We start from the raw sequence: 27,469 nt of genomic DNA on the forward strand, positions 1-27,469 counted from the left end.
GAAACAGACTCTGCATACCCTAGACTGTAAACGGGCTCTAGCGTTCTATCTAGACCGTACAGTTGCCCACATGAAGAGCACTCAATTATTCGTCTCTTTCCATCCTAACAAGTTAGGGCAACCTATGGGTAAGCAGGCTCTTTCCTCCAGGTTGGCGGATTGCATCTCCTTCTGCTATCAGCAAGCTGGCATTCCTTTTCAAGACCGTGTTAAAGCACACTCTGTGAGGGCCATGGCGACTTCAGTAGCACACCTTCGATCGGTGCCGCTTCCTGACATCTGCAAGGCTGCAACCTGGACTTCCCTCCATACATTTGCAGCCCACTATTGTTTGGACAAAGCTGGAAGACAGGATTCCATCTTCGGCCAATCTGTCTTGCGTAACCTTTTTCCAACATGATGTACCAACACCCTTCCACCTTCCTGGTAGGGTGCGGATGCCCTCTCCCAAATTCCACCCCAGTTGTTGTGCCTGTTGCACGCCGTTGGGTACATTTGGTGCATGTTCGGACATCCTCAGCTCGGTACTCACCCATTTGTGAGGACAACCATCCTGCTTGTCCTGTGAGAAAGCAAATGTTGCTTACCTGATGTAACAGGTGTTCTCACAGGACAGCAGGATGTTAGTCCTCACGAAACCCGCCCGCCACCCCGCGGTGTTGGGTTTGTTTTTATTTTATTTTTCGGCACTGCCTGTAGCTTTGAAACAAGACTGAGGGGAGACCCCTGCTGGCTGCAGGGTTAGTGCCGTGCTGGGCATGCCCAGTAGGGGCCAGTCAAAGTTCCTGAAACTTTGACAGAAGTTTTCCGTGGTTGGGCTCCATCCTCGATGTCACCCATTTGTGAGGACTAACATCCTGCTGTCCTGTGAGAACACCTGTTACATCAGGTAAGCAACATTTGCTTTTTCTAAAGCCCACCACTCATGGTAGATCAGTTTGTGTTTCCTGAGAGCAGGAAGGTTACATTCTTCTGTTCCAGGAAATGTGCACAGAGCAAACTAACTTCAGGGGGAGCGGTTTTCATTGTGAAGAGGAGGTGAGGACTTGTGCCAGCTAAGGAGGCTTTCCTCGACGCTAGCGAGTCAAAACGAACAGACTCTAAGCCCCGATAAGGAAGGGGGTGTGGCGTGACGTCACTTCCGGACGCTGCCGGGACTTCGCCCTTAAAATCTTGGCGTGCAGCGGCGCGCAGCCGATGCCGACGTGCTGCCTAAGCCGCGCGCGGCTTTGGCTGAGAAAATCCCTCCAAAGTTTTGGTTTTTTATTTTTGCCTTTAAGAAGATTTCATCTCTTCACCTCCCCACAGCAACTGCTCTCACTGGGAGATTGAATTGTGATATAGGAAGAAGTCTGTAAGCAGACCTCCTGTCTTGTTTATTTGGAATAGACTTCCTAATGCCACATATAAAAAGAAAAGGGAAGGTGATGGAAGGAACCTCGATCCCATGCTTGCCTTCCTCAGTGCAAACTAAGATTAAGGAGTTCTACTCCGCGGTCATGGATGTCCCAGGAGCATCGGCTGGGATACTGGAACAGGAGCAAATTCCAGAATCCTTCGACGAAACATCTTTGAGCCCTGGGGCTCCTGAAACCTCCAGTCCATATTAGACCAGTTGAGACTGTAGACCCCCTGAGACCTAAAGTGTCACAGGAAGGGGATATGATTGAGGGAGCCACAGCTGGTTGTGAATATGGTCACATTCAAGGCGAGGAAGTTTTGAGCGCCTTGAAAGAATTTAATATCGGGACAGTAACTGGTTCTGGTATTAATTTACCAAGAACTCCACTTGGGGGAGTTATAACAGATAAGGGGAAATCGGGGGAGGTTTTTTGGAGATCTCCGATTATTATTCCTGAGATTACTCTGTTAGAGAAACCAGAAGTTGTTACTTTAGATGTAATATGGAATGCTGTTTCTGTATTTGAGAAAACAATTATTTCCTTAACACAAGCTTTTAAAAACTTTCAGGAACAATCTATCATAGTTAATCCAGTTGTGTTATCAAATTCTATTAAAGTACAAGAGCTGGATTCTCAAATAGAAAAAATTAAAGAAATTCAGGTAAATTTGATTCAGGAAGATTCTAGAACGGATAAGAGAATAGAAAATCTGGAAAATAATCTCAGATGTAACAATCTGAGAATAGTAAACTTTCCTAAATGTAAACTTATTTCTCCTAACGAACAATTAAGTAGATATATGAAAGAGGTGTTGTTATATCCCTCTACAGGTATTCCAAACATAACTAAAGTATATTTTATATCTGATACTTTAAAGAGATGTGAAGGGGAAGGTGTACCTATAAGAGATAAAGATGTTCCTAGGGGTGATGTAATGACTTTGTCACCCTTAGAAGATCTGTCGGGGTTTTAGAAACCTCACAAGAGGAACAGATAGAGAGAAGAGGTATATTGTTTGTTTCATTCGCAACCCCCGGTGAGAGAGACAACGTATTGAGAAATTTTTTAAGAAACAGGGAAAAATTGTACTTGGGAGAAAAAATGTGGGTATATCCAGACGTAGTTAGATCAACACAAATACGTAGAAAGAAATTCTTGAATTTATGTACTAGAGCACGTGCTCTCGGAGCACAAATCCTGATCAAATTTCTGTGTAAATGTGTTTTGACAGTAGAGAATGTCCGTTATGTTTTCTTTGAACTGGAGCATTTAGAGAAATTCCTGATTTCCAAAGAAGGAACAGCTTGAAAATCTGTTAGGTATCAGGTAATGATTTAACTCGACCACTTTCTATTATGTTCTAGCATTTTGATTTGTGTATTTTGCTCCATTAATTACCTAATTCGATCTCTCAGATTTCATGGTAAAATAAGGATATAGCATAAGTAAAAGCTTTGGTTAAATATTATTACCTATGTGTAATTGAATGTTGATATGTTATACCTTATGGTAAGGAATGGTATCCTTATTTGTAATGTTTTGAAAATTCTAAAAGATAAATTAAAAAAAACCCAAAACTAACTTCAGAAGTCTTCACCCTCAGATGGGGCTGGGGATTACTGTGCATGTATCTTACGATACCACTAGTTACAAAGACTCTGTTGAAGCTAACAGAAGAAGGGGACCATGATACTCAGTGTCATTTTGACCTAGACAGATTTGGTTCTCACTCCTCAGGGAGATGTCCATTAGGAAACCAGTTTAGGCTGGAGTTTTCCCTGAATCTCATCACTCAGGATCTTTTAACTTCAAGAAAAGATTCAACTAGACAGTCCTATGAACTTAAATGTTGGAGGCTTGCCTTGAACAAAAGGCCCTAGATCCTTTTTCATGCTCCTCACAAAAACTGCTTGATTACCTTCTACGTTTATCCAAGTCAGTTCTCAAGACCAACTCAGTAAGAATTCACCTCATTGTAGTTGGCACCTATCATCAGCATTGAGAAGGTAGACTCATCTCTGTACAACATTTGATTATCTGGTTTATGCAGGCACTGCTTCATGTGAAGCCTCCTTATGAAGCCTTTAGCCGTGTCTTGGGACCTCACCTTGGATCTGCGTAACTGATGAATGCTGAAGTACCCAACCCTGGAAGATTGAGTTTCTGGTGGTGGTCATTTCAGTGCACAGGATTAGTGAGCTCCAGGCTCTAGTAATTTATCTACTTTAGTCCAAGTTTTATCAACGATAGGCTGGTTCAAACTCCCATCCTAAGTTCCTGCCTAAGTGATGTTGGAATTCACATCTTAATCGCTCTTCCAACGTTATTTCCCAGGCCACATGTCCACCAAGATGAACAAGCACTGCACAGTTTGAACTGCAAGATCATCTTGACCGTCTACCTGGAGCAGGTTGAAAGTCCACCCAGCTTGTTCTTTCTTTTGACATCAACAAACTAGGGATTACCATTGCCAAACAGTCTTTATCTGATTGGTTAGCAGATTATATGTCCTTCTCTTATATCCAGGTGAGACTGATTCTGGTGGGCCATGTCAAGGCTTACTCTGTCTGAGCTAGGACAGCTATGGAGGACATCTTCAAGGCTGCGAAATGGAGTTCTTTTCATACATCACTACTGATTGGACAGAGACTCCCAACCCAACAGTAGTTTTGACCAGTCTGTCCTGCAGAATGTTTGAGATGTAGAAACCAACTCCACTCCCTTCTAGGGCCTGTTTTTTTGTTCCAGGCTCTCTCTCATAGGATAGATTATAAAATGGAAAAAAGGCTTGTTGCTAACAAAAGTAGTTCGTTGTTCCCATGATACTTGATGGATGTTTTTCCCTTTTTTTTGTACCAGGTACTCTATAATTAGAGATTTCCCACTGCCATCCTACTTGTCCTCAGAGAAAACAGAGTTGCTTACCTGTAAAAGGTGATTTCTAGGATAGCAGGATGTTAGTCCTCATGAAACCTGCTAGGGGGCTCCCGCATAGACACATGGTATAGTGGTATGCCAGGGATGCCCAGTGAGGCATAAAGTTATAAAAACTTTGACATAAAGGTTTTGTGCCAGGTTCCATCAGGTGATGTCACCCATGTGTGAGAACTGACATCCTGCTGTCCTCGGAGACTATATGCTACAGCTAAGCAACTGTGCTTTCTGTGCTACAAAGTCTCAGTAACAGAAAATGTTATACAAATGTTATGCGGGAGAACATTCAATGGGTATTAAAGTCATTCCATTTTATTGTCCTTGTGCCTATCCAGAGTCCATTCCCAAGGGCACAAATAACCAGATCCAGGCTGTCTCCAGAGTATATTTCAGAGCACCAAAAACATATTTCAGGTCCTTAATTCCCAGGGGATGCCCACAGAATTTGCAGAGTTCATAATAGATGACACTCAGTTTTCAGTTTAGGAAATCCAGTTTAGGTTCTTCTCCCATGGTTACAGCTGAAATTCTTTTCTTATTCTCCTTACTGCCATACTAGAGCAATGTGCTTTCTGAAAGATATTGCTGTAGAACATTTTAGATTTCATTTTTTTATGCATTGGAGAAGCCCAGGAATGTTTGGAACTTGATATCTGGCTCACATGGAATGAAGTCCAATCCATTTTGTGAAGAAAAATCAGACTTCCTGGTTAATTTCTATATCTGGGAATTGAATGCTTGGCTTCTTAATTTTCTGATTGTAATAGTATATTTGGTGTGTTAGCAATTAACCTTCTTCTCCCACAGGGCTATCTTACTATATGTGGCACAGAAGTGTCTCTGCATTACAGCAGCGGACCAGATGATTGGTACTGCCATCAGGTGAGTGTACAAGAGCGTCATGGTCATTAACCTTGTTTGTCTCCACAGTGGCAGAACAAGGTGAATGCGTCGTGGTTAAGTACTAAGCAGGCAATGAATATTGCAGTTAGCATGTGGGTCTGGAACTCAGGCGACCCTGAATTTCTTTTTAGTTTGTTTTGTCTGGGTTTATCTTTACCAGTCTGTAATTCTGGGCAAGGTACCCTAACAGGCCATGATGTTCTGAGTCGCTGGATAAATGCTAGTACCATTGTGTTCTACTGCCAACCATCCCAAAACATTCTAGAATGTGTGAGAACTGAATTCCATATCTTTATGGTATGTGAAGTCTTATTTAAATCCAATCACTAAAGCCCAAATTCAACGTAATCTGAGGACTAAATACTTACACCAAACAACAATGTCTCTCAGTAGTGCAATTATTTTACTAGTGTATTCCACTGCTATATCCAATTTTTGTATTGATTTATTTTTTCTTATTTTTATTTTTGTAGGACCTTCAAGTACTCAATGTCCAAAAACATCCTGTTTTTACTCACAAGTCCAGTTTTATGTTTTATTCATCATTTTCATTTTCAAAAAATCACTTAAAAATCCCAACTCTAGGAAATTCAATATATATTCAAAGTCTTTTATACTGAAGGTCCTTTATTAAAGCAGTCTCTGTTTATCCTATCCACTTTTGGAATGAATCTAGATTTCATGAAGACTAGACATGAAAACGCCACTTATCTTAGTATTTAGTTTTCCTGCCCTGACCTGGATCCAAGTTTCGATATCTGCCTCAGGGGGGTCTCTTTCTTTTCTTTTGAAGATTCTTCTTCACGTATAAAACCTAAGACTGCTCGACCAAACTTTTACCGTGGTACTTCAATGGCGTTTCACTTCCCTTTAAAAATGGCATCGGGACTGGCTCTTTAAATTCTTAAGAACCGGAAGTCACATCAAAGTTTTAAACAGGAACCCATCAGACTTAATTTATTTGACCCTTACCCAGCTAAAAATGTTTCATCTCCCTTCAGACACAGAGTCATTAAATTAATGAGTACCAATTAATCACCTTATTTAATCTGGATTTAGTTTGAAAATCCAGAAAACTTCTCGATGATTCAGCAGCGATTGAACGTCCTCACCCCGTCCTGGGGGATTTACAGCTTCTAAAATCGTCCATTTCAAATCTCTAAAGCCATGATTTTTCTCCAGACAATGGGGTACAATAGGAGCTGCCTGCTTCAGTTTTTATACAGCTTTTATGCTCGATTAATCTAGTTAGGGAACTACCTACTTGTGCCTATAGTGTGACTGTCTTGAGCTCAGATTTGGAAAGGCGAATAATTGAATCCAAATCAGGCCTCCCCCAGGAGTTTGTGAAAACTGACCCCTCAGTCCTTCTCCTAATCTTTGTCTATGGGTAAAATTGCACAATGAATCAGGCCCTTACAGTTACTGTTTTTTTGTAAAAACACAGCGATATTTGTCTTAGCCAGGTTGGCCCTAGTGAGACCAGAAACAAATTGCCAACTAATATGACATGGCACTTAATTTATAAGATGAACCTTTTAAATCTGCTAGAACTTTGAACAATGTGACATGAGGCGTATAGAAAGAGAGTGAGAATATATATATTTATTTAAAAAATTCTATGTTCCACCCCTTCCTATATAAGTAGTTCAAAGGCATATTACAACATAAAACATCAAATTACATAAACAAGCAAGTTTTGTTTTATTTTTTTTTTAACTTCTTTCCCTACTCTTCTGTAAATAGGAATGTCAACCAGAGAAGAAATAGCTGAGCTTTCTGATTGGTTGAATTTTTTCTCACAGGACAAGCAGGATGGTAGTCCTCACATATGGGTGACATCACAGGATGGAGCCCAATCATGGAACACTTTGACTGGCACCTACACGGCATGCCCAGCATGGCACTAAATCTGCAGTCAGCAAGGGTCCCCCTTCAGTCTTCTTTTTTCCGCGCAGCAGTAGCCACGCAGGTTAAGGAGCTCCACAGAGACTCCTGACAGGAATTTTCCTCACGGAATTACTAAACACTTTCATACCCCATGAGGGTCCCTCCTTCGAATTTTTGACTCCGCAGTACTCCGGTAAGTTTTTACCCGTTTTCGGTCGATTCCCATCGAGTTTGGCCCTAGTGGCCGTCGACCGTACCACGGCTAAATTTTTCAAAGGCCATGGCGTCGAGGTTCTGTTGGTGCCTGGACTGTACTCGCACCATGTCCATTACAGACCCACATAAAGTCTGTGTAATGTGTCTCGGATGCGAGCATGATGTCCTGATTTGCACCAAATGTGCCTTAATGACACCAAAAGGTCGCAAGGCCAGAATGGAGAATGGAACTTCTCTTCCGTTCTCAAACTCCAACACCGTCTATTGCATAGACGTCGTCTGAACTGGCACCATCAACTTCGCGCCAGTATTGGCCACCAGCTGGTGACTGTCCGGCGTCAACTTCTCGGCCTTTGACTACCTCTACTCCCCCTCAGGACCGAGGGGATCGTAGAGAGAAACATCGGCATCGACACCGGAAGTCTCGGACCATCGATGAAGGAAAATCATCGACCTTGCCATCGTCCGAGCCGCCATCGAAGAAACCCCGTCCAGAAAAGGCACCGACCCTTTCTGCAACCGGGTCACCGAGGCAACCCTCAGCCGGACGGGTATCGGGAGCTGTGACTCTGCCTTTAACGGTGGTCCCTTCAGCTATGCCTCTGACTTCTTCTTCTCTTCTGGAGCCGGGGCTGCTTGCTCCAGGTCTCCGTGAAGAACTGGACTGGATGGTTCAGGAGGCCATCGATAAGGTGATGCACAGACACCAAGGTCCCCCGGCGCCGAAATCGGTGCCGGTTGCGGAACCAACCTTGGATCCCATTCCAGCACCACTACTCTCGAAGATGGAAGTGCTCATAGCCGCTTTTCCACCGATGGATCCTGGGTCACCGATGGCCCCGGTGCCTTCCCCGCTTACCCTGTCATTGGGAGGGGAAGCACCGTTCCGCATTCCTCCATCGGGAGTCCTTCCGATGCCGATCTGCCCATCTTCGCCATCGATCCATCCATCGATGCCTTCGATGCCTGCACTGGTGCCCTCGATGCCTTCATCGGTGCCTCCAGTACTTCCCTCGATGCCTTCAGATCCTAGACCAGGACCTTCAGGAATACCATCGTCCCGTCCTTCTCGGGTTCCTACAGGGACAGGTGCTGATCCCTATGACACCTGGACTGACGATTCATCTCAAGATACCGATGATTTACCATCGTCACCTTCTCCTACTGAAAGTACGAAGCGTTCTCCTCCAGAGGACTTGTCCTTCATAAATTTTGTGAAGGAAATGTCTGAATTGGTTCCCTTCCAATTACAGACTGAGCAAGATGATAGGCACCAAATGATGGAGCTGTTACAATTCCTGGATGCTCCCAAGGAAATAACCTCCATCCCTATTCACCAGGTTCTTTTGGACTTCCTCAAAAAGAACTGGGAACACCCTGGTTCTGTTGCTCCAGTCAACAGAAAAGCTGATACCACTTATTTGGTCCAGTCAGTCCCAGGATTCCAGAAACCTCAGCTGGATCACCAATCTGTGGTTGTAGAATCGGCCCAAAAGAGGGCAAAAAGATCAAAATCCCACTCTTCCTTTCCCCCAGATAAGGAACAGAAATTCCTGGTTGCTATTGGCCTGTGTATCTTCCAGGATCAATGCTTATCTCTCGGATCGCCTCTTACCAGCTGTATATGACTCAGTATAACAGGTCAAGCAGATACAGGACTTTGCAGAGTCCCTGCCCCAGCAATTCCAGGAACAGCTTCAAACCCTGGTACACAAGGGTTTCGAGGCAGGGGAAGCATGAAATAAGATCCTCTTATGATATCTTCGACACCGCTTCCAGGGTATCTGCAACTGCTATTTCAGCAAGAAGATGGGCCTGGCTTACGTCTTCGGACTTACGCCCTGAAGTACAAGACAGATTATCAGCTCTGCCCTGCATAGGAGACAATCTGTTTGGTGAACAGATTCAGCGGACGGTGGCGGAACTCAAGGACCATCATGAGACCCTTCGCCAGCTCGCTCTGATGCCCTCTGAGTATTCCTCCAAATAGCCTTTCAGGAAGGGTACTAAAAAGTCATTCTTCCGTCCAAAAAGTCCTGTCCACCACTGTCTAGAACTCGTTCCACGAGACCTTTCCAAAAGGCCCCAGTCTCGTCAACCGCGGAAACAAAAGCCCCAGGTAGCTCCTCAGCCGGGCCCTGCTTCCGGCTTTTGACTCCTGCATAGAGAGCAGCAGCCAGTTTCCACTGCCTCAGATACTAGTGGGAGGTCGATTGTGCCATTTCAACAACAGGTGGCACACAATCACCTCAGACCAGTGGATCCTTGCCATAATCTCTCAAGGTTATCACCTGAACTTTCTCTCCATCCCACCGGATTCCCCACCTCTACTGACGTGGAGAACATCCGACCACTCACTTCTCCTGGAGCAGGAGGTCTCCCTCCAGTCCAGAGCAATAGAGCAGTGCCCTACTCCCAGCAAGGCCTAGGATTCTATTCCCGGTAACTTTCTAATCCCCAAAAAATCAGGCGGCATTCGTCCAATTCTGGACCTACATGCCCTCAAGTACCCTCCACCGAGAAAAGTTCAAGATGGTACCTTGGTTCCCTCCTTCCTCTTCTGCAAAAAGGAGAATGGCTCTGCTCTCTCGATCTCCAAGATGCGTACACAACACATTGCGATAACTCCATCTCATCGCAGGTTCCTGAGATTTCTGGTAGGCCCCAAGCACTATCAGTACTGAGTGCTACCATTCGTCTGGCATCTGCACCACGAGTCTTCACCAATGGCCCTGTAGTAGTAGCAGCCTTCCTCAGGACTCAAGGTGTCCACATCTAGCCCTTTCTAGAGACGATTGGTTGATCAGGCTCCCACCTCAGCAAGCTGCTCTGTTGTCCCTACGTCTTACTTTACACACTGATTTTCTAGGATTTCTCGTCAACTACGCGAAATCCTGCTTAGTCCCATCTCAAACTTTATCATTCATAGGGCAGACTTGGACACCTTGCAGGCAAAGGCATTTCTGCCTCGACAGCGAGCTCTCATGCTCATCTCTCTCGCGCACCAGCTATAGTCTTAGCACCGCACGACTACACGCCACTTCCTCATCCTGCTAGGACACATGGCGTCCTCAGTACAGGTTACCCCAATGGTCCATCCAACCTCTATCGACCATTGTCCACATCACCGTCTCACTTCATCAGTCTCTAGCCTGGTGGCAAAATCAGATCAATCTCCTTCGAGGCCTACCCTTCCAGGCTCCAGATCCTCAAATAATTCTCACCACCGATGCTTCCAACCTCAGCTGGGAAGCCCATGTCGCCGATTTGCAGAGACAAGGAACTTGGTCTCCAGAGGAAGCCAAACACCAAATCAATTTCCTGGAGCTGCGAGCAATCAGATATGCTCTCAGGGTATTTCAGGATCACCTTTCCAACCAGGTCATCCTCATTGTCAGACAACCAGGTGGCCATGTGGTACATCAACAAACAGGAAAGGACGGGCTCCTACCTACTGTGTCAGGAGGCTGCACAGATATGGGCAGAGGCCCTCTCCCATTCTATGTACCTCAGGGCCACCTACTTGCTGGGATTGGACAATGTGTTGGCGGACAAGCTGAGTCGCACCTTTCAGCCACATGAGTGGTCCCTCAACCCCACTGTAGCGGACTCAATATTCCAACGTTGGGGTTACCCCCACATAGACCTCTTTGCGTCACCTCAGAACCGCAAAGTAGAGAACTTTTGCTCTCTCACTCGCAGCCAACACTCTCAGCCAAGAGATGCGTTCTCCCTCTCATGGGCAACCGGTCTCCTATATGCATTCCCTCCACTTCCACTTCTCTCAAACTCTCGTGAAGTTACGTCAGGACAGGGGAAGCATGATCTTGATAGCTCCTCACTGGCCTCGACAAGTGTGGTTTCCAATACTTCAGGACCTCTCCATTTGCAGGCACATTCCTTTGGGAAAGGACCCGCTTCTGATCACTCAGAACAATGGGTGCCTACACCACCCCAATCTTCAGGCCTTGTCTCTGACGGCTTGGATGTTGAAAGGTTAATTCTTCAGCCTCTTAACCTTTCGGAGCCAGTTTCCTGTGTCCCGATTGCTTTGCAGAAGCCTTCCACGAGAAAATCTTACTCTTACAAATGGAACAGGTTTGAATCATGGTGTTCTTCTCAATCCCTTGATCCCTTTACCTATTCCACCCACAAAGTTTCTAGACTATCTCTGGCACTTGTCAGAATCAGGTCTAAAAACCTCCTCCATCAGAATGCATGTCGGTGCAGCAGCAGCTTTCCATAGAGGTGTCGGGGATGTTCTTATTTCAGTACAACCCCTCATAACACATTTTCTGAAGGGCTTGCTTCACTTCAAGCCTCCACTGCGCCCTCCGGCCCCTTCTTGGAACCTCAGTCTGGTTTTGAGTCGGCTCATGAAACCACCATTCGAGCATCTCCAATCCTGTGATCTTCGCTATCTCACATGGAAAGTGATTTTTCTTTTGGCAATCACATCTGCTCGCAGAGTTAGTGAGTTACAGGCCCTAGTCACCTATCCGCCTTACACTAAACTTCTGCAGGACCGGGCAGTACTCCGCACTCACCCTACGTTCTTACCTAAGGTAGTATTGGAGTTTCACATTAATCAATCCATTATACTACCTACCTTCTTTCCCAGGCCTCATTCCAGTCCAGGAGAACAGGCTCTGCATACCCTTGACTGTAAACGGGCTTCAGCCTTCTATCTAGACCATACAGCTGCCCACATTAAAAGCACTCAATTATTTGTCTCTTTCCATTCCATCAAATTGGGGCAGCCTGTGGGTAAGCAGACTCTCTCCTCCTGGTTAGCGGACTGCATATCCTTTTGCAGTCAGCAAGCAGGCATTCCACTTCAAAACCGTGTTAAAGTACACTTTGCGAGGGCCATGGCGATTTCAGTACCACACCTATGCTCGATGCCGCTTCCTGACATTTGCAGGACTGCTACCTGGAGTTCTCTCCATACCTTTACAGCCCATTATTGCTTAGACAAGGCCGGAAGACAAGATTCCATCTTCGGCCAATCTGTCTTGCACAACCTTTTTACAACTTGACGTACCAACACCCTTCCGCCTGCCTGTTAGGTTTCAGGATGCCCTCTACCAAATTCCGCTCCAGTCCTTGTGCCAATTGCACATCTTGGGTACATTTGGTGCATTTCTCGGACATCCTCAGTTCTGTACTCACCCATATGTGAGGACTACATTCTGCTTGTCCTGTGAGAAAGCAAATGTTGCTTACCTGTAACAGATGTTTTCACAGGACAGCAGGATGTTAGTCCTCACGAAACCCACCCGCCACCCCGCGGTGTAGGGTTTGTTTCCTTATTTTATTTTTGTCACTTCCTGTAGCTTTGAACAAGACTGAATGGGGACCCCTGCTGGCTGCAGGTTTAGTGCCATGCTGGGCATGCCCAGTAGATGATAGTCAAATTTCTAGAAACTTTGACAAGTGTTCCGTGATTGGGCTCCATCCTGTGATGTCACCCATATGTGAGGACTAGCATCCTGCTGTCCTGTGAGAACACCTGTTACAGGTAAGCAACATTTGCTATCTCAGACTTTAAATGGTGATCATGAACATTTCCGTAGAAGAAATTGATATTGTTATAGATGGACCAAGTGATTTGCAGGTTAAGATATACAAAAATGTGGATAATGATCCATGATTCATTTTGATGATCATGATTGATTGCAAATTTCCTCAGATCATGAAAAACTTATTTGCCATAGTGAGATGACGTACCAAAGCCTGTCTTCTCCTACTTGTTCTATGCAAATGAGTAATCATATAAATAAATAAATGGAAAAAGATCACATGCATCTACAAATCACTTGGCTCATGTTTGGATATTTTACAAAATAAAGTGCACAGTACTGCTGCTCAACAGCATCATGCATACTCTTTGGAAAAATGTGGTCCCAAAGATTCAGGCGAAGGTGCTTAACTGTTTTAAATGGGCTGCAATGTACTGGTTCTCTTTTTCTCTCCTGAGATAAGAGGGGCTGATTCTCTCTTTTCTTGCAGTGCGATGCGATTAATGTGGGATTTCAAGAAAACTGTGTCCAATGCAGCACATCAAGAGAGAGTGAGTATTTATTAATGTCCAGATTAGGATGAAGGGACTAAGTCAGAAATTTCCTGATTATGTAGATAGGTTGAAAGAAGACCAGAGGTGAAAATCACTGCATCTGTAGCTGCGGTTCAACTGCAAAATGAAAATAATTTCATACCTGATCCCAAATATGGCAATCTGCACCTTTCTTTGAAGTATAATTACAGCATCATAGCCACCAATTTGTTCTCCAAGTACTTGTTTAGTATTGATTTGAAGATGCATTGTAGTCATTACCTTCTCTGTTAGAAAAAAGTCTAATAATTTTATTATTTATTCAGTAAAAGATACCTTCCTTTTTGAGATAGTGAACACTGTTTCTTGTTATCCTGAGAGAATGTTTCTTTGTTTTTGTTTTTTGTTTCTGAATTAAAACATCTATGGAAGATCTCTATAGGATCCATTGCAATATTTGTACAGTATAATTCCTTTTGCACTTTTTTAAAGAAAATAGCCCCACTTGAGACACTTTTTTAAAAATTATAATTAAACTTTGGCATTTCTTTTAACAGCTTAGTAGCTTTTAATATAATTTTTTTAATACTTAAATATGCTTTTTCAGGAAAGGTAACCTAACCTGAGCCCCATACTCCACACAAGGCCTTATGTATTGGGAGGATGACATTTTTGTCCCTAGTTTCCAAATTTTACTTTCTACTTCACATGCCAGCACATACAAACCTGCTTTCACTTGACATTGTCAACTTATTCTCAGCTCAGCATGCTCCAGGAAGTGAAAACCATTTTCCCCAGTTTTCTGCAGTCCACTGAGATCAGATCCTGACTTTGAGCCCATTGAGCATTTTAAACCCATGCAGGAAAAAATGTAATTCCTGATGCAGTAAGCAAATGGTATGCTACTGCATCAGGAGTTTAAAAAGAAAGCGTGCAAACCCGAGTTAGTATATGCTCAGCCTTTTGCATAGGGAGCAAGATCCAGTGCTGCAGAAAAAGAAAGCAGGGGATATGCACTGAAAACATACTTTGTGCACACAGAGCATACTTTCTACACATAAACAAATGATTTATGCACACAAAGATATTGTAAATGTTGTAAACGTTTTTGTGTGCATAAATCATAATTTGTGTGCATAAAGCATGTTTTCTGCCCACAAATTTTGACTATAGGTCCCAGCACTAGAGCTCCAGCTCCCACTCACAGATTAACATAAACCCTGGACAATTTTATTTCACCTTTGACTAAGAGAAAAGCTTCCAGTGCTAAGAAAACATGAGGTAAGCTAGCACACCTCTCTGCAAGGGGGGGAGGGTGGGTAATAGCCATTGCCATCATTAACATGGAATGTGTATGAGAGGGTGCTAATCTGTAAGCACATTATTGTGTACAAAACTCCTTGCTGTGTCTGCAGTAAAGTTTGCACACAAAAAATATGCACACAACTGCGGGTTAAAACTGTGCACTCCGCCGAACACATTTTATTGCATCAGCCCTTTTCATAGCTGTCTCCAGCTCATTAACGGGCCGATACAGAAAGACGCGCGGGAGAGCTGGCGAGTGCCCGCTCTCCCGATGCGCACACAGGCCACTCTCCCGTGGGCGCGATTCAGTATCGGCCTGCATGCAAATGAGGGCCCGCAGTAAAAGGAGGCGCTAGGGACATTAGTGCGTCTCTAGTGCCTCCTTTTTGACAGAAGTGGCGGCTTTCAGCGGGTTTGACAGCCAACGCTCAATTTTACCGGCGTCTGTTGTCGAACCCGCTGACAGCCACGGATTTGGAAAACGGACGCTGGCAAAATTGAGTGTCCGTCTTCCAACCCATGGGCCGTGGGCCGATTTTTAGTTTTTTTTAATTTTTTTAATTTTTGGGGTCTCTGACTTAATTTCGCTATGATATTAAGTCGGAGGTACAGAAAAGCAGTTTTTTCTGCTTTTCTGTACACTTCCCCGGTGCGTGCTGAAATTAACACCTGTCTTTGGCAGGAGTTAATTTCTGAGAGTAAAATGTGCGGCTTGGCTGCACATTTTACTTTCTGGATCGCGCGGGAATAACTAATAGGGCCATCAACTTGCATTTGCATGTTGCGGGCGCTATTAGTTTCGGGGGGGGTTGGCTGCACGTTTTCAACGCGCTATTACTCCTTACTGTATAAGGGGTAAAAATAGCGCATTGAAAACGCGTGGCCAAATGCGGGCTAACAGTGCGCTCCACCAGAGCACACGTTACTGTATCGGCCCATAAGTGAGGATCCTGAGTTTTCTACAGTGTTCTCCAGCCTAATGAGGGAATCCTAACTCCTATAGGTTTAATCTAGTCCAGCCAGAGGCAATCTTGACCCATATTACAGTTCAGTTCCATGTAAACCGGTGCGATATGTATTGTATACAGGAACATCGGTATAGAAAAAAAATCAAAATAAATAAATAAATATTGCTTTCTCTAACCCAAATAGTGAGTAGCTGGAATCCCATGCCTCCAGCTTTCTCTAGTATAAGTAATTAGGAGTGCCTTTCTCTTCTCCGCTTTCACCAGCCCAGTGATTATCCTGATTTACCCTTGCTATGTGATACTTCATAGAGTTACTTGCATGTCTATGAGCTGAATTCCTTAGACTTAAACTAAAAAAAAAAAAAATGAAATCAAGCAGAGGTATATAATATGTAGCAAACATCTTGATGCATATCCTTCAAATCTTAAGCATTTTGCAGGCATCTCCAAGAATCTTCAGCAACTGAAAATCCATCTAATTTGTTTCCAGTAAAAACAGCAGATATTCAACAAAATTTCAGAAATAGTCCCAAAATAACTCCAAGAACCTTTGCAACGCATTTGCAGGGTAAAACTACAGTGCCAGGTATGTTTTGTAAACCGTACTTAACAACTGATGAAGTAACTCATTGCCAGCTCCAGTCCTCGAGTATAAAGAGGTTTTTGGGTAATCAATATAAATTGCTATTTAAACTAAAGTTGTTTAATAGCTGGGAGGGGGTGAGGGGGGATTATGATAAGTGAATTACAAGGAAAAGGTGTGTGTATGTAGTTGAAGGCTTAAATAATTGACATGAAATTCAGTTTGATGAGTCTGTATTTTTTTGTCTGCCTTATGTTTGGATGTGCCCATAGTACTGAGTTTTATTGTGATGAAAAAGTAGCTTTCTGTACCCAAAAGGACTGAACCTAAACTAAAGTCACCTTGTGTATGTAGAGCAGACATTGTGTTAGTTCTCAAGGGCCAGGTCTGGTCATCCCTGCTGGAAAAGTAGAATTTACGTAGTAGACACCAGTTTTTATTTAATCTGCATAAGATCATTGTGAACCCATTTTATTCTGTTTTGTTTCTTCTCTAGAACTGGAGCTGAAATCAGATGAGAAAACACATAAGGCATCACAGGAGCAGGTAGCATTATCACAGTCTCTGACTCAGAAACAGAAAGATGTTGTGTCACCTCCTTCAACACCACCGAGGTCCCCACAGGAGCTGCCGCACCCATCTCAGGGTCCTGTAGATCATGAGCAGAGGAAAAAGGAGGAAGTAGAGAAGCGACAATCTCCCAAGGAGCCTAGGAAGCGCACAGCCAAAGGCCTTCACCGGAGAGAAGGGCAGAACCGCTCAAGGAGAGAGACGGAGAAGAAATCACATCATGGAGAAGACATGCTGCAGGAAGCTGACAGCAAAAGTGAGCAGATATGTGGTTAGTGAGCCTTTGGACCGCTGTTAAGTTTACGCATCCTATCTTGTGAGAATACAAAATAGGCCTTAACAGAAGGCAGCTGACTCTCCATGAAACAAGGTCTTCTGTCTGACCAACCCCCTCCCTCTTGGGTTGAGCCCGTAGGTTCTGTTGGCCAGCAGGACTTTTAAGCAGAGTACAAGGATGGTGGGAGAAGGCCAGGTCAGAGGCCAGCTGTGTCCAATCAGAGGACAGGGCAGGCTGAGGGCAGAGCAGAATCAAGGTCCAATCCAAAGACAAGGCAGCAAGGAACAGAATAGGGAGCTGAAATACAAGGGAACAGGCAAGGACAAGCGAGGTGGGACTGGATAAAGACTCATGAGATAGACACCAAGCAGAAGGCAGGAATCAGGAGCAAAGTAAAAAGATAGGAACAAGGCAGGATCCAGGAACAGAGCAGTCACATACTGGGCAACTAGCACTGCTGAAACTAGCAGGGGACTTTTTGCAAAAGCGCTGAGCTTTAGGAGCTTGAGAGTTTAAATGGCCCACCAGCTATTTAAATCTAGTGGCACTGGGGCCAGATTCCTGCCACAGAGCCAATGAAAGGTGCAGAGAGGCATGCATACATACGTATACGCCTAAAAAGGCTCAGTCCAGCAGCAAGTTGTCAGCGCCCTACCTCAGAGGTAGGTGAGGCCGGCTGAGGGACAGACCTGTGGTCAGCCCATCATTATACAAGCAAGAAAATTCAGATGGCAAAAGTGTGCAGAGTCTTGTATAAAATATTTGACTTCAATAAGACGCTTTCAAAAGGAGGGGCATATGAAAAGCAGCAATCTTGTGGGAGGGTGAAAGGGGATTTCACACCACTGCACTAAATACAAAAGGTTTACATGGGGAAAAAATGCAAAAAATTATTTAAGAATTTTTGGTCTTTTTTTGGAGTTTGAGAAATGATGGTGAAGTGATTGTAATTTGATTTTATTTTGTATGAGGAATTAGCATTAATGTATGAGAAGATCCCCTGTCATGCTGGAATAAAATAGAGGGCCTCATCTCTGGTTTGCTTTCCACAAAATATTCAAAGAAACTACTTCCTCGGGCCCAGTATTGTGAATAAGCTTTTCACCTGCAAAGCATTTACAGAGCAATGATTCAACGCCCCCCCCCCCCGCCCCCCCAGGTCCCTGCTTGACCCCAGCTTAACCTAAGCACTGGTTCCTCCTACCCATTCATGTCTGGGATTTCATCTGCCTCTCTCCAGTCCCACAGCCCCAGGAGTCACTGTTCTTTCCTTCAGTCTCTTGGCCCTAGGAGTCTCGAAGAGAGATGCTGCTGTCCCTGGTTTACCTCTGTCTGCCTCTAGTGCTATAGCCCTGTGGCTTTGCAAAGAACATGCACCAAAAGTGTGCATGCCTACGTTCAGTGCTATGCACCCAGCTCAGCAGCAGGGAATACATGCACGCATTGGCTCAAATGCACACCCTGCTGGCTGCTGAGCTGTGCACTAAGTTCTAATGTCTGTGTGTAGCTGTGTGTACGCATGTACTATCAGTACATAACCTCGAAGACTTTGTGCCTATGCTACTCAACAGAGGTGGAGTGTGCGTGGGTGCTGATGCAGCCGCTACTGATTGCTGACAGACTAGTAACTGGATAAGAGAGGGGAGGACTAAATGATCAGTTTTCCAAATGGAGAAAGGTCATTAATGGAGTTCCCCAGGGGTTTGTACTGGGACCTATGCTATTTAGTATTTTTATAAATTATCTGTTAAAAGGAATGCATGAGGTGACCTAATTTGCAAATGACACTTGTTTTGAGTCATTAAAACAGCATTGGATTGTGAGGAACTACAGAAGAACCTTATGAGACTAGGAGATAAGGCATCTAAATGGGAGATGCAATTTAATGTGGAAAAGTGCAAAAAAATATATATATAGGAAAAAATAATCCCAACTACAGGTACACCGTGCTGGGTCCATGTTAGGATTCACATCCAAGGAAAAAGGAGAATATTTATTTTATTTATTTATTTATTTATAATTTTTATATACCGAGGTTCTTATAGAGACTACAAATCACTCCGGTTTACATATAACGATAAACTGCCCAACAGAGATAAGGGACTTTACATAGAACAGTGGCACATATGGAACAATATAACTGGATGACAATTTAACATAATGGTAATAAATAATATAGTATAGTTTAACATTGTAATTAATAAAATTATGTAATATAATCTGTATAATTTAACTATTTAACTTGGATATAGTGACATATTAACCATGCCAAATATAAATAATAAGATAAAATGAATTTTTGAACTTAGAAATTGTAGTCCAGTTGCAGAGGAAAATATAAATAATAAGATTAATTTTTAGAATACTTTGAAATCTTTGTCTCAGTGGCAGTCAAAAGGGCAAATAGAATGGAGAATAGAGAACAAACCTGAGAATATCATAATGCCTTTGTATAGATAGATGGTGCAACTGCACCTTGTAGTGCATGCGGTTCTGATTGCCCTATCTCATAAAAGAAATAACTGACACAGAAAAGGTAAAGAACAACAAAAATGATAAATGGGATGGAAAAGCTCCCTTATGGAGAGACTCTAATCAGATTAGGGCTCTGTAGCTTGGAAAAGAGATGACAGAGAGGGGGACATGATTGAGATTTATAAAATCATGAGTGGGGTTGAATGGGTAAATAGCTAACGGTTATTTACCCCTTTCATATATCAGTAGGACTAGGGGGCACATCATGAAACTAGCAATTGACATTTAAAACACATCAAAGGAAGTATTCACTTAGCACACAATAAGAGTATGGAATCTTTTGCCAGAGGGACATGATCAAGTCAGCTAACATAAAGGGATTCCAAAGAGGATTGATAAGCTCTTGATGGAAATTCATTGTTACCCAGGTAGATTTAGGAAAGCCAGTGCTTATCCCCTGGAAGTGAGATATAAGAAATAGACCAACTATTGAGGATCTGCTGGGTATTTGTGACCCATACTGTCCCTGTTGGATACAGGATGCTGGGCTCAGTGGACCTTGGTCTGACCTAGCATGGCACTTCTTATCTTAGGGTGCTATGGAGCCTCCTGTTCTTGGGGTCTGCAAGGGCTAATTATGCTGCCAAGTTTCTTGCTCATGGAGCTATGAGTGCTGTGGAGATTGAGCCTTACAAGGGTTAAGAGTACTGTGACAGCATCTGGGAACAGGGTTGGGAGTGCAGGGTAGGTTCCTACTCTTCTGGCTAACAGGCACTGGGAATACTGTGGAGTCTCTTCCTCCTTGGGCTAGCAGGGGATGTAAGTGCTCTGGAGGTTTTTGTTCCTTGGATTTGGACTGTAAATGTGAAAGTTCTTCCGGCAGGAGTTATGTGAAGGCTCCTGCTTCTCAAGTCAGCTAAGAATGTAGTTGCTGCAGAAATCATTCTCATGATCCATGAGTGTGAGAACAACTAAAGTGTCATTCTCAAGGAAACTTCTGCTAACCTACATAGAAGCTTCTTTTGGAAATCCGGGAGGAGACTATTTACCAGCCTCTTGCTCTGAGAGGTTCTGTGATTCCAGTACTCAGTAGAAAAATAGGAGGCAGAATACATGTGGACAGCAAGCTTTGAAAGGAAATTTCCTAGCGTGTAGCAGATGGACTCAGGACCAATGGGTATAGTGTACTCCTGATAGCAGTTGGAGACGGATCAGATTTCAATCTGACATCAGCCCTAGAACATATAACCCTGCAGGAAGTGCAGCTCTTCAGTATTTTCCGTCTCCATAGCAAGCGGTCACAGCATTAGAGCAAAATTTAATAGAAAAAACCCCAAATAAGAAGAAAATCTACCTCAACAGCGAGCCTCGCTCTTCTGCGGTGACACCTTCGGGTCCCTCCCCCAGTTGAAAATTCCTGAGGTGATTTCCGTGGTCCCTTGGAGGTGAGCCTCGGTCCGGCGGCCGACCGTTGGCGGGGACCTAGCCCCCGATTTCGGGCGCGGCTGAGAGGCAGCAGGTGCAATCACGAGTGCGGCGGTGAAGGTATTTGCCCTCTCCCCCCGCAGCCGGGGACCGCCCGGAACGAAAGCGGGAAGCGCCGAGACAAGTTAAGGTAGAAATCTTGTTTAAAGTCTTCGGTCTCCGAAGCTCGAGGAGTCGCACAGGTTGCTGGCCGGGACCAGTGCCACCAGGTTGATCCACCCTAGCAGGGCACGACCCCGGTCAGAGCGAAGGGCTCTCCCACGTGGGGACCCTCCGGGGTGGTCGCCATATTGCCCGCGTGGTCGTCGTCGCCATTTTGGCCCTATTCGCCGCCTCGATCCGTGCACATAGGGCGGGTCGTGTGCACAACATTACACGCTTAAGTGCAGTACGCACAAGTTACGCGCGCAACTCGCGCGTGCTACACCAGGCGCATAACTACGACTTGTGCGCACACCAGCGCGCACATCCCTCCACGTGCACATATTCGCACAAGAGATTTCCGCGTCTATACCTATGGCACCACCAGAGAAGGAGTTCAAGGTTCAGGGCCTCTGCCCAGCATGCCACATCAGAGCCGCACAACACGAAGAGGCCGACACCCTGTGTATCCAGTGCGAGGAGGCCTGGGGGATCAAGTCCAGGGCCAGCCCCATTCGGGCCTGAGTGCTAGCTCCTCAATAAGTTCCCCGGACCTAGAAAATCCCAGCGGGCCCCTCCCCTCAAATGGGGGCCCCCCAGGGACACAGCGCCTCTTAGTTTGGACCCAGTGTCTATCTCCTGGGTGGAATTTTTCAAAGGCCTGCACACCTTCGTTCACATGCAGATGGAGCCTCCGGTAACACTGCCACAGCCTTCACCAGAGGACCGCTACACTCCGGGCCCCGCTAGGTCCAGGATAGTGAATCCACCACCCGGAAGCCCCACTTACAGGGACACGGACCTCTCGGAGGAGGAATCAGAGTCCCTGGAGGAAGGGGAACTCCTTCCGGGGACAGAGCCTCACCGGACCATGAGACACTTCTTCACCAAGGACAAGCTCCCAGAACTGGTCGCCAGCAGCCTGAAGGAACTTGCGATCCCGGGCACAAGTGCCTCGGGGGAACCTAAGACGAATCCTCTGCTAGAGGGACTCCATCAGACCTCCCACCATTTCCCTTTGTTACAAGCCGTTCAACAGCTAATTGACCTGGAATGGATTGCTCCAGAGTCCACATTCAAAGGGGCATGGGCTATGGCAGCCATGTACCCTCTGGACCCGGCGGCCAAAGACCTTCTGACATGCCCAAAAGTGGATGCTATGGTCTGCGCGGTCTCGAAGCGCACCACTATCCCAGTGGAGGGAGGTGCAACACTCAAAGATGCGCAAAACAGACGTCTGGAATCCATCCTTAAACAGTCCTTTGATGTCGCCGCTATGTCCCTACAAATAGCGGCCTGCTGCACTGTTGTGACATGTGCCTGCCTATCACAGACCAAGAGCAACACCCCTGGGGAAGCCATGGAACCAGCAGTATCATTCCTCACGGATGCTGCCTCCGACCTGGTACGCACCACAGCTAGAGGAGTGTCATCAGCTGTGGCAGCCAGGAGACAACTCTGCCTCCGAAGCTGGTTAGCCGACACGTCTTCCAAATCGAGACTCACAAGGATGCCCTTCAAGGGATCCCTCCTGTTCGGCAGTGAACTAGAGAAACTGGCTGACAAATGGGGCGAGTCCCCACTACCACGGCTACCGGAGGACAAAAGAAAGAGAAACCAGCGACCCTTCCCCCGATCCTCCAGGGGCAGAGGTTCGCAGCACTTCAATCCATACAGAAATAATTATCAAGCGCCCCGCCCTACAGGCAGGAACCAGCCCTTTCGGAACAAGCACAACAAAAGGGGAACCAGCTCGGGCCCAGGCCCCAGCCGCACCCCACCCGCACCCCACCCCACAATGAGATCCAGCCAACCCATCCAAGGGAAGAAGCCATAGGGGGCAGACTAGCCCTATTCTACCACAGATGGGTTGAGATAACTTTGGACAAGTGGGTCCTAACCATCATTCGAGAGAGGTACTACCTGGATTTCCTACGAACCCCTCTGGACAAGTTCGTGGAATACCCCTGCCACGACCCCCTCCAAGAGGGTGGCAGTGGAAACTACACTGACCAGACTACTAGCCCTCGAGGCCATAACCCCAGTACCTCCACAAGAAATAAATACTGGGCATTATTCCATTTATTTTATCATCCCCAAAAAAGAGGGGATGTTCAGGCCCATCCTGGACCTCAAGTCGATCAACCGCCACCTGAGGATTCCCCGCTTCCACATGGAAACCCTACGCTCTGTAATAAAGGGTGATACAACCGGGAGAGTTTCTCACATCCCTGGATCTTTCGGAAGCCAACCTACACATCCCGATCCATCAGGAATATCAGCGCTTCTTACGCTTCAAAACCTGGAACATCACTACCAGTTCCGGGCACTACCCTTCGGGTTAGCCACAGCACCCCGGACGTTCACCAAGATCATAGTGGTGGTGGCAGCAACACTGAGAAAGGAAGGAATCCTCGTACACCATTACCTAGACGATTGGCTGATCAGGGCGAAATCCCCAGAGGAAAGTCACCAGGCAACCAACAGAGTCAGAACTCTACACAAACAAGAGTTGTCTGCAGCCCTCACAGTCTCTAGAATATCTAGGAGTCCGATTCGACACCAAAGAAGACAAGGTCAGCCTGACTCCCACAAGGAGATCAAAACTGAGGAACCAATTACAAACCCTGCTGAGCAAACCGCGCTCCACAGCATGGGATTACCTGCAAGGCCTCGGTTTGATGGCATCCACACTGGAGGTAGTGCCATGGGCGTGAGCTCACATGAGACCCCTACAGCGCTCACTTCTATCGCCATGGAATCCACTGTCTCAGAACTACGCCGTACGCCTACCACTCCCGAGCAGAGTTCGGACCCAGCTACGATGGTGGCTGCAGGTCAGCCACCTGAGCCAGGGAAACAAGGCTATCTTCACCAACCTGGACCCTGCTCACCACAGACACCAGCCTACGAGGGTGGGGAGCACACTGCGAGGAGCTAACTGCCCAAAGGCAGTGGAATGCAGAAGAGTCGGGATGGAACATCAACCGCCTAGAAGTGCGGGCAGCCAGACTAGCCTGCCTACGGTTCGTTCACAGACTCCGAGACAAAGCGGTCAGAGTAATGTCGGACAATGCCACAACAGTGGCCTACATCAACCATCGGGGGAACCAGAAGCCAACAGGTGTGTCTGGAAATAGACCCCCTAATGTCGTGGGTGGAAGTAAATCTCCAGGAGATCTCAGCCGTCCACATTGCCGGGAAAGACAACATCACGGCAGATTACCTCAGCAGAGAAAGTCTAGACCCAGGAGAATGGAAGCTGTCGACCGCAGCATTCCATATGATAGTGAACCGGTGGGGAACTCCAGACATGGACCTTCTGGCAAACTGGTCCAACGCCCAAGTACCTAGGTACTTCAGCCGCAGGCGGGAACCTCAGTCCCAGGGGATCGATGCCCTGGTACAGACCTGGCCCAGGGGACTCGCCTTCCTGCTGTGGCCCCTATTGGGCGCAATCATTCACAAGATACAGCTACACAGGAGACTAGTACTTCTGGTGGCCCCGGACTGGTCAAGAAGACCATGGTACGCAGCCATGAGAAGACTACTGGCAGGGACCCCCCTGCTGCTGCCTCCACACAGAGACGTGCTCCAACAAGGGCCGATCCTCCACGAGGATCCAGCTCGATTCTCTCTTACGGCCTGGCCATTGAGAAGGCTCGCCTAAGAAAGAGCGGATACTCGGGGGCTGTAATCGACACCTTACTCCGAACACGCAAGTTCTCCACATCTTTAACATACATAAGGATTTGGAGAGTATTCGAAGCCTGGTGCGAAGACCACGACATCATACCATGCTCAGTCAAAGTTCCCGCGATCTTGGAATTCCTACAGAATGGGCTACAGAAGGGGGATTGTCCCTCAACTCCATCAAGGTACAGGTGGCCGCATTGTCATGGTTCGGCACCAAGAGCGAGAGCGACAACATAGCCTCTCACCCGGACGATTCACACTTCCTGAAAGGAGTCAAACACATCCGCCCACCCCTAAAATGGCCGGTACCTCTTTGGAACCTCAACCTGGTCCTGGATTTTCTAGCAGGAGCCTCCTTCAGGCCCCTCCGCGGACTGTCTCTCTGACTATTGACTTTGAAGACAGCATTCCTGCTGGCAGTTTGTTCAGTCTGCCGCATTTCCTAACAACAAGCACTGTCCTGCCGTGAGCCATTCCTCAGGCTCACCCCGGGAACCATCCAGCTACCCAAGGTCCCTTCGTTCCTTCCCAAAGTGGTGTCACACTTCCATCTCAACCAAATCATCTCGCTACCATCGCCGGATGAGTTTAAGAATTCGGAAGAAGCTCGAAGTCTACGCCACCTCAACATCGACAGACTCCTATCCAGATACCTGGAAATGTCGGAACCCGTACGAAAAACGAACCACCTGTTCGTCCTTCACAGCGGGAAGAGACAAGGGGAAGCGGCCTCGCGGGCAACCATAGCCTGCTGGATCAAAGAAGTCATCAAGGCGGCCTACGTAGAAACAGGCAAGCCGCCACCTCTACAAGTCAAGGCTGATTCTACTAGAGCCCAGGCAGTGTCCTGGGCAGAAATCAGAATGTTGTCACCCGCCGAGATTTGCAGGGCGGCGACATGGTCCTCCATCCACACCTTCTCCAGGTTCTACCGCCTGAATGTTCAGGCTCGAGAGGACACGGCATTTGCAAGGGCAGTACTAAGTGGGTCATGGGCAGCCTCCCACCTGGTTCGGGAGTAGCTTTTATACATCCCATTGGTCCTGAGTCCATCTGCTACATGCTAGGAAATGGAGAAATTACTTACTTGATAATTTTGTTTTCCTTATTGTAGACAGATGGACTCAGCATCCCACCCTTGGCTGCCGTTACTCATGGAATTTCGAATGATTGAAGGGTAAGCCATGCTTTCCTTCACTTAGGACACCTATCCTACTGGGTGTCAACGCTTTCCTGTTGAGGGCACTGGCAGTCTCCAGCTACAGCCAATTCAACCAGATCAAGTTAATCAAGTTGTAAAGTTTAACCAAGTTATGAAGTTATTCAAGTTATTCAAATTAGTCAGTCACACATATATCCACAATGCTTTTCGAGGAGAATACTGAAGAGCTGCACTTCCTGCAGGGGTATATGTACTAGGGCTGACGTCAGATTGAAATCTGATCCGTCTCCAACTGTTATCAGGCGTACACTATACCCATTGATCCTGAGTCCATCTGTCTACACTAAGGAAAACGAAATTATCAGGTAAATAATTTCTCCATTGTCAGACTTCTCATAAATTCTATCTTGCAAAGGACAGCTGAACTGCCCTTCTTTGACTCAGTTGTGAGAGCTGGAAACCCAGTGACTATTGGGATAATAAGTATGGCAGAAAAGGGCACAATGATGAAAAGAGGCATTTTCAGAAGATTAAGACAGGAATTAAAGAATGAAATTATTTGGAATGTAAATAAAAAATGTTTGAGAAATTGTGTTGTACTCTTTTGAAAAGGATAATGGGATATGCAAAGTTTTGACACACTTCACCTTTTCTTCTTCCTGGAATGTTACAGCTATTATGCTGAAGAATTTCTTAGTCGGCACCACACCAGAAATCATAGTGAAAACTCTGGAGCCATATGTTCATCTCTCCACATCTAGGATTCGCATAATCAGGAACAAGGCCATGCGTTTTGGTACCACTTATGGCTTCATCGAGATGGACTCACATGAGGTGAGTTACCATGATCCAGTTAGCACACACAGCCTGTACACTTTATGCTGGGCTCACACATTATAACTTGCTGCAAGCTATATGCATATACACAACATATGCATTACAAGGTGGCTATTTCGTAATGAGTTCTCATAAAGAGTATGTTAATGTTTGTAGATTGAGGTGATCACAACTTGTCCTTATGGCTAAGAACCAAGTGTAGAATCTGATCTATGGGCAGTTTGATCTCTTCTTGGCTTTTTGGCTGAAATTGAGAAATTTGTACAATATATGGGGGGCTAACTACTGCTACTATTACTTATAATTTCTATAGCACTAGTAAATGTATGCAGCTCTATACAGATACACATAAGAGAGAGTTCCTACTTTATGAATCTTACAATCTAGTCAAGAGACAGACTAAACAAATAGAGGTTTCAGGAAATTTATTATAGTGAACATGGTTAAAATCAAGAGCGCTAAATGCCCTGCCACCTCTCTCTTGGGGAAAAAATTACCTTTGCCAAAGCATCTGCTTAAAAAGAATTCATTGTAGTTGTGCATGTGTGCTCACTGCCAGTGTGCTGTAA

At 45.7% G+C, this 27,469-nt stretch overlaps 1 protein-coding gene across 5 annotated transcripts in view; it reads left to right on the top strand.

The window, feature by feature from the left end:
* Window positions 1–27,469, top strand: part of RBM6 (RNA binding motif protein 6) — a 483,691-nt gene that overhangs the window by 325,014 nt on the left and 131,208 nt on the right. For 4 of the 5 annotated variants that reach the window (XM_029599637.1, XM_029599633.1, XM_029599634.1 and 1 more), the window contains exons 7-11: window positions 5,145–5,219; window positions 13,359–13,419; window positions 16,105–16,260; window positions 16,754–17,098; window positions 26,737–26,897. In XM_029599637.1, the coding sequence (XP_029455497.1) occupies window positions 5,145–5,219; window positions 13,359–13,419; window positions 16,105–16,260; window positions 16,754–17,098; window positions 26,737–26,897 (798 nt within the window). The remainder of the gene's footprint in view (window positions 1–5,144; window positions 5,220–13,358; window positions 13,420–16,104; window positions 16,261–16,753; window positions 17,099–26,736; window positions 26,898–27,469) is intronic. The other variant, XM_029599635.1, reaches the window with a different exon arrangement.

This window comes from Rhinatrema bivittatum, chromosome 4, assembly GCF_901001135.1.
Source record: "Rhinatrema bivittatum chromosome 4, aRhiBiv1.1, whole genome shotgun sequence".
Classification (NCBI taxonomy): Eukaryota; Metazoa; Chordata; class Amphibia; order Gymnophiona; family Rhinatrematidae; genus Rhinatrema; species Rhinatrema bivittatum.